This window comes from Buceros rhinoceros, unplaced genomic scaffold, assembly GCF_000710305.1.
Source record: "Buceros rhinoceros silvestris isolate BGI_N320 unplaced genomic scaffold, ASM71030v1 scaffold15847, whole genome shotgun sequence".
NCBI classification, from domain to species: Eukaryota; Metazoa; Chordata; class Aves; order Bucerotiformes; family Bucerotidae; genus Buceros; species Buceros rhinoceros.
The window spans coordinates 1-7861 of NW_010421701.1; the positions used below are offsets into that span (position 1 = coordinate 1).

General features: G+C 39.5%; 1 protein-coding gene across 1 annotated transcript; it reads left to right on the forward strand.

The window, feature by feature from the left end:
- Positions 1-2026: 2026 nt before the first annotated feature.
- Positions 2027-7316, forward strand: MGST1 (microsomal glutathione S-transferase 1). The gene is made up of 3 exons (XM_010139792.1): positions 2027-2183; positions 4245-4339; positions 7070-7316. Exons 1-3 carry the CDS (start codon positions 2058-2060, stop codon positions 7314-7316), a joined length of 468 nt encoding a protein of 155 aa, XP_010138094.1. The 5' UTR covers positions 2027-2057.
- The last annotated feature ends 545 nt before the right edge of the window (positions 7317-7861 follow it).

Here is a 7861-nt window from a genome sequence, read left to right on the forward strand (position 1 = left end):
CTTGTTTCTTTCGAATGGGAGTTTGTAGCAGGGCGCAGGGCCGGGCCTGGCGATTGGCAGCAGTTTGAGCGTGCTTTGAGCCCCCGGTGGAAAGCGGCGCTTTACCAAACAAGAAGAGGCCGCCCCAGTGCTGACATTGCTGATGACAGCTGCGCAGTCAGCGCGGAGTCGGGACGAAGTGACGGGAACGGTAGCACAGCTGTGCTCCCGCCGAGCGCTCGGCCCCGGCGTTCTCTGCATCCCCGGCTTTTAAGATCCTTTCCATGGGATCTAGGTTTGTGCGTTTAGCCAGGCATGGGTTTTGCCTATAGCAGCACAGAGAGGTATTACACTAGCTTTGCAGATCAGACTGTTTATAGTCTAATTGAGCATATCCCTTTTAAGCCTTGTGCTGGTTTTGGTATGGGTGTTAAAACTATGAATTCTTCGGTAGGCTTCCTTTTCATAGTGAAGGCAAGGCCGGGGCTTTATGAGGGCTTGGAGGGGCCCTACAAGTAGAGAAGATGGATAAATGTGGTGTAGTTCCAGTGGGAAGGACACAGATCTTGGTCTTTGATGACTTTGCGTAGTTCTTGGATGATTTTGCAGAACAGCTTTAAAATCCAGTAGGGAAGAATGCTTTGATGCCATGGATTTATTTTGTTGCTTGCAATTATGCTTTCTGCTGTGATGCAAAGTTAGAAAAATCTTTGCTGAATCACTGATATGCTTAAGAAGTGTTGTACTGTAACGTGAGAGAAGAGAGAGTTGTACTGAATTTCTTATATTCCCTAGACCCAGTGTGTGGTCCTGTGACCCAGGCGCTTTTTTGGAAGGGCTAAAAGAGGATGGAAAATCCTGTCACCACAGCCAGACAGGTCCATGCAAGGCTTGGTTTGTTTCACTGAGCAAACAGCTGCTTACCTCCATCTTGCCCACCTCTCGACCGAGGGTATACCTTCAGAGCAAGAGTCTTCTACTGATCTCTGCTCATCCAGTTACCCTTGTTTGGCTGTAGCTGGCATTTACTCTGTGCTGAAAGCAAGATGAGAGGTTGTTAGAGATGTGAGCAAGTTTATATTAACTTTTTTTGTTACTGTTGTTAAAATTATATCATGGGAAATAATGAAGTGAACTATAACAAAACGTACTTTCATTTTGATCTCAAGCAGAGCCAAGACATAGTGGTTGTGTGGATTGCTACTCACTAAGTGCATGAGTGAAGCACTTGGTGAGGCAGAAGCCTTGCTTGGTGCAGAGCACAAATCGAATGTGCAAGAGGACATTCTTTTCATTTTACGTGCATTCAGTCCTCATCGCATTCTTAACTTTAAGATGTTGGCAAAAGGTACCACCTGCATAGGATTGTGGGTTTGGTATGGTATCATTGTAATGTGAGTTCATTAGCTTAAACCTCTCATGATAAAAGCATAAATAATGCTCTGCTTTTTGTCATTACATTGTCTTTGCCAGTGAATCAAGCTAAAAACAATTTTTAAAATCAAGGTCTCAAAGGAGAAAAATGTGTGTTTAACTCAGTTTGATCACAAGTTATTGCTGGGTGGGATAATACTGGTTACTTTGAAAGCTGAAGTGCACTTATAATTGTGTCACTTTACAAAAAAAAAAGTGGGCAATACTAATTTTATGTATAGCATGTTGTCATATATGATGTGATGTCTATCCTGGTAACTGCTTAGGGAAATTCACTAGTTCAGATAAATTGGTCTAAAATTGGTCTAACTCCTTCTGTTATTTCAAAAGTGTTTCTGTTACTTAATTTTGTTTCTGCAGTTACATTAATATTTGGTGGTTTATATTTGACAGTTTAATAAACAGATACAGTGGAAGTGAAATATTAAATGATAATTAATTTCTCAAAGTATTATGCCATCGTGAAAATAAATCGAGGAAAAATAAATTTGTTTGAAAATAAACTTTTCAGAGAGGGAAAATTGTGCTGTCATTGCAGTGATGCTAAAAAAAAGCTATTCTGACAATCTTGCCAGAACTTTGGATTGCTGTGGTGTTAGCCTAACTTTAATGTTTTTTAAAGATCGTCAGTGGGAAGTGGAGCAATGGCTAAATTGACCCAGTTAATTGACAATGAGGTCTTCCAGGCTTATGCTACTTATGCAACTGTTGTTCTTCTGAAAATGATGATGATGAGTCTTATAACAGCATACTTCAGAATGACAACAAAGGTAAGAAATTGAGAATACTGTCTGGTAGAACAAGTTGAAATATGTGTTGAAATACAGAGATATCACGTGTTTCTTTTCTTTTCAGCTTTCAGATACTGACGCTGTTTTTTTTCCTCCTCCTCCCTCCTTTAATGATATTCTGAGTTTGGTGTGCTGGTGCTTTGTTGGTCTCAAATGGACAATGTCTTTAACCTAATTATGAGATGATTATGAGACTGTGCATTACAGTTGCGTTTGATTGAGTCCATCCTTGTAAAACATTTCTGTATTTTTAAGTAAGAGCTTTTCATAACTGTAATTTCCACTGTCTTCTGCAGTAAGCCGATGTACTGGGTACCCAATTTATAAAGCAAATAAAATGTGATCTGGTGCCACGTGACATGAATAACCAACTAGTAGGGTCAGAAGAGGGGATGTGAAGTGGATTTTCAGGCGTCCGTAACCCTTTCATCCAGTAATTCTAAAGCTCTTTACCTTTCTAATTGTTTTACCCTTCCCATTGCTGGTAGGTCATTATCTAACAAAAAATTGTATTTCTTTCTAGAACGAGAGGCAGGCTGGAAATTTGCATGGATTGATGTGCAGGCTAAATAAGTATATGAAAGATTCAGTGGGTTTTACCAAATAATGCAGAAGCTGCATCTAGCTTAGGAGGAAGTGCTCACAGGAAGCATTGTGTTGTATTTGCCGGGTTCTTGGTCTTCTCTGGGCATCTGCTCATGACCACTTTTGGAAACATGGTTCTGGGCTGAAAGAGCCCCGAATTTGCCTCATATGACTGTTCTTGTGAGATCTGCTTCTGCAACATGGTGTGTGCTTTAAGGATTTTGTTGCAGTTCTTCTGTGAAATACTGCTTTTTGTTCCTGCTGGGCACAAAAGAAGCCAGCAGAGCTGTTCTACTGTTCCTGAGGACCTAACAGCACATACTACGGGTTTCTAATATCCCTCTAGGTCTTTGGCATAGCTGAAGATTGAGTATAGAAGACCACACAGCCTGTCCTGTATGTTCAAAACAGGACCCAGCTGTCTGTTTTGTAACTTCCTTTTGCTCTTGCAGGAGCATGTCAGCTCTGCTGGTCCTGTATGTAGATCCAGAGGAGTCCTGTATTAATGCTTATGTCGTGTTATGATCCATGTGACAATAGGCCTTTATTAATTTGGAGTGTTTGGTTTTCTTACGATGAACAAACAAATTAGTAAAGTAATTTTGATTTCCTATAAAATATAAAAAAGTCTTTACAATACTGTGAAAAAATGGAGGAAAGAAGTTAGTGGAGTGAAAGAAGGTAAAGTGTTGCTGGTGCTGGTACTGTTAAGATGTCTCCAGAATTTTGAGGCCAAGGACATTTCATAGAAAGGGATCAAGGCTGCCTCAGAAAACAATCATGTAGCTCTCCTAAAATCAAAAGGTTTTCTTGAATTAACCTTCAACAGTCGACAGAATGCACGTGTTACCACATGCGTCAGCAGGGAGAAATCTACTGCAGTCTCCATTAACTGAATTATGTGTTATTTTCAAGTAGTGTCTTACAGTATTTGGAGGTATTAATGGGTCATGTAAGTGGGGAAAATTTTACATAAGAGGAAAGGGAGAAACTTATGTCATAAATAAGGATGAGCTCTTGGAAGCTATTGCTCTGTAGACTTCTGAAGAAGGAAGGTATCCAAAAGGGTTTTCAGATAATTTTTCAAGAATAGTGAAAAAGAGACATAGGCAGTGCAGAGAGTTGTTCCACCTTCCAGGTCCCTATGTTCCTTCAACTCACTGGCATTACTTCAGGCTGAGTATCAGTCATCTGCCATGCTTGTCCATCTTATAGGAAGGCTTTATCTTCAGCCATAAATTACAATAATTTGTCAGCAGACAAGTTACTTACAGGCTAGGCTCAAGAAAACAGCAATGCAGTGAACAATGTATTATTCTCCATGCATTTAACTTCAGATAAGTTATGTGAGGTTACAGAGGCATTAGTAAAAGGAGTGACCTTTATAGCAAGCGGCCTGGACTAGAAGAAAAATTCTAGCTTCTAATGTCTCTTGTATGTTTATGTTTGAAATAGGCATTTGCCAACCCAGAAGATGCAGCATCATTTGGAAAAGGCGAGGCTGCTAAAAAATATCTGCGGATTGATCCAGATGTCGAACGTGTACGCAGGTAATGCATGGGAGGCCTTAAAATTCATTTTAAATAGCAGAGTAATACTAAATCCAGGAATGAATGTCCCCTTGTTCTCTTTGGCAAGCCTGTATGCATTTTGTGTTGCTTTATGTAGAAATCTAATACATTCATTCATTTAAATGAACAAACCATTGCACATTCAAACCATCAACATGCATTCTAAAAATAATAAGTCATTGTCTGGTTATAATACCTAAGACTTCGACAGTATCCTGTATGCACAGGGGTTGTGGTGAGAAGATTGTAAAGTGTGACTAAAAGATGATCTGGTATGAAGCAGCATCCATTAAGTGTAAATCAGGTTTCTATGTACCTTGAATACCAGTTGCATCTTTTCCTGAAGTATAAAGGAAATAACGGGGAAGAGGAGTAAAACTATGTTAGTTGTGGGACTCCACAGTTACAGTGAGAGCATTAATCTGGCAAATTGTGCAGAGTCAGAGTCAAAGCCTGTGCTCTTTTTGCTGTACTGAATCGAGGTTACTCACTGATGTGTCAGTGGTACAGGCAAGTTGACCCGCCTTCTGGAAGAATGCTATTAATAGTATGTCAGTGTGCAGTCTGTGGTGTAGGTATTTTGTTTCGCAAGGTTCATGGCAGAATGTAAGCTGTTTTTCAGTGGGCTGAATGTTGCAGCTTATTTAATTTTATTTAGCTGATGGCAAAATTTTCCATTACCAATATCATAATTTTTGAGATCACAGAACCGTTTTGGCTGGAAGAGACCTTTGAGTTCATCAAGTCCAACCGTTCACCCTGCACTGCCAGGTCTTCACTAAACCGTGTCCCTCAGCACCACATCTACACATCCTTTAAACACTTTAAGGAATGGTGACTCCACCACTTCCCTGGGCAGCCTGTTCCAATGCTTTACAACCGTTTTGATGAAGAAATTTTTCCTACTATGCAACCTAAACCTCCCCTGGCAGAATTTGAGGCCATTTCCTCTTGTCCTGTCACTTGTTACTTAGGAGGTGCTGTTTAATACACCTGTGTTAACAAGAAAAGCTTTAAGGGAATGCTTTCCTTATCATTATTCCTTAATGAAGCCAGCAGTTTATTTGCTATATATATTTTTATACCAAAAACCTGAATGTGAACGAACTGTTCTCATTTAAACCACCACTAGGGAAGATCTTGAAAATAAGTACTAGCTCTGATTTCAGGAAAGAGCATCCTTGTAGATGTAGATGATTGTGGTTCCTGTGTGTCTCTTCTGGATTAAAATCTCAGAAGGAAGAGTCTAATCTCAGTGGGCTGTAAAGATGCTCTGAACTTTCCTTTTCTACCCCTGAGTGTTTCAGAGAGTTGTTAGTTGTTTAATTTGCTGGTTGTTATTTAAAAATGAGCACTTTTTGATGAGAAGTAGTTCTTTCTATTTGTAAATTCTAAGAGGACAACTAAGTTGATACTAACTTTACAAATTAGATGCCCTTTTAACTCAAGTTGTTACATTAGAGAGATAACAACCACCTCACAGAGTCATTTACACAGACAAGATTTTAAAAACACCATATTATCAAATCCTTTGTTGCTATTTTGTAGAGTTGTTCAGACTTTCCCTAGTAAGAAGGGGAAGTCATCATCCCCATCAGCTAGACCTAGTAAGTCAGCGTGGTTCTACTTACTCCACTGATGTTGCAACATCCATTTTTTCCTCCCAGCAACGGTTCTTAATGGAAATTTATCGTATTTTCTTCTGCAAGCTTCATAGCAACAGATCATGCCACATGGATTTAGCATGGCTTCTCTTCTGTATAAGTGACTGGAAGTTGTTCTGTTTATGGCTGTACAGTGTATATTTTTTGAGGGGAAAAAAGCTGGAGGGCATGTTGCCTTGTAATGATAAATGAGTTCAGAAAGCAGCTGCAAAACAGCACCATGTTCTGATTCTAGTTGGCTGTGAAATTCGACATAATTAGTGAGGCTTAGGGGTTGCTTCAATTAGTAAATTTGGCTGGAAGTACAATTTATTTAAAAAGGTAAAGGGAGCAGGGAAGGTTTAGGAAGAGGTGTGAAAGAATACTTCAATATCTGGAGTTCAGTCTCAACATATTTTTAGTGAATTACTTTAGGTTTCAAATTTTCAAACATTTTTTTGGCTATTTTAGTGCTTAGTAGTGAAGAAAATGAACCAAAAGTGTAACTGTCACACCTGATAGATGCTCAAAAATAACATTCTTCAAGATGATTGAACTTCATGAAGATTTGATAGACTGTTTCGTATATAAGATATATAGTATTTATGGAGACTACAAACTGAGTTTATGGGATTGGAATAGATCATATGGGCCATGAAGTCTAGTAGTTGCAGTCACAACTGTGACTGTTCAGTTGACAAGAGTTTACAAGAAAATTCTAGCTGTCTGTCTTCTTCCTTGCCTTTTGCTGTATCCTTGCACACCCAGGTGAACCCATATGCCTCATGTAAGTCCTTAATATTACCAAGGTCCTGGGGAAAACTAAGACCTTTCATACATAATAAGCTTAGAAGTGTGGGGTGTAGCAAGAGAGACCAGAGCGATGTTGGGTGAATATGCCAAAATAATTTCAGTAGCTGAATCAAGTCTCCACTGCAGGGGAAGCCAGCAGTTGTGTTAAGGCCTTAACAGTAGCATGATCTGAAGATGCTGGAAAATAATGAGGCTTAAAGTGGTTTATTCAACAAAATGTGACATTATAAAACAACTTTGCTTCTTTTCCCAGAAACCATCTGAATGACCTTGAAAACATTGTCCCATTTCTTGGCATTGGGCTACTGTATGCTCTTAGTAGCCCTGAGCTGTCCACAGCCTTGCTGCATTTCAGGATCTTCGCTGGGTCTAGAATCTTTCACACTTTTGCATACTTGATCCCACTTCCTCAGCCCAGCAGAGGTTTGTCTTGGATGACTGGGTATGTAGTGACCATCTCGATGGCGTACAAAGTGCTGAAGACGGCGTTACACCTGTAGCAGAGCTGGAGCTTCTGTGTACCGTTTGATATTCCGCATGAATTTTCCAGCACTGAGGTCTTGAATGAGCCCATTTGAGTTTTCTGTGGTGACTGGAATTCGTTTTTTAACAAGAGGCTTTTCATTCCTGTTCAGAAATATTTCTTTTTAGAGGAAAAAAAAAATCCTTCTCCCTGCATTCCCTGTTCATGGGCTGCATTGCCAAAATACTGGATTGAACGTTCTCTCTGTGCAATTTGTCAAGTGCTTACAGTTCTAAACATGCAATGATGCTGTATTGATGGCATGTGTGGTAATTTTCTACAGATGCACTATTTTTGGCTGTAGCTCTGAAGTCTAAATCAATAAAGATGAAAGGAAAAAAAAGCGTGTTTGTATTTTTGTTTTCATTTTGACTCTTCTCACTGCAGCCAGCAAATAGCATGTCACTGTGTGTCAGGAAGAGATTCCAATCATACAGTTCTTTGAAGAATGCTTACCTTAATAATAAGATATAACCAGTAATGCTAGGCTTGTTGTAAAAAAATCTTTGATGAAATTGTTTG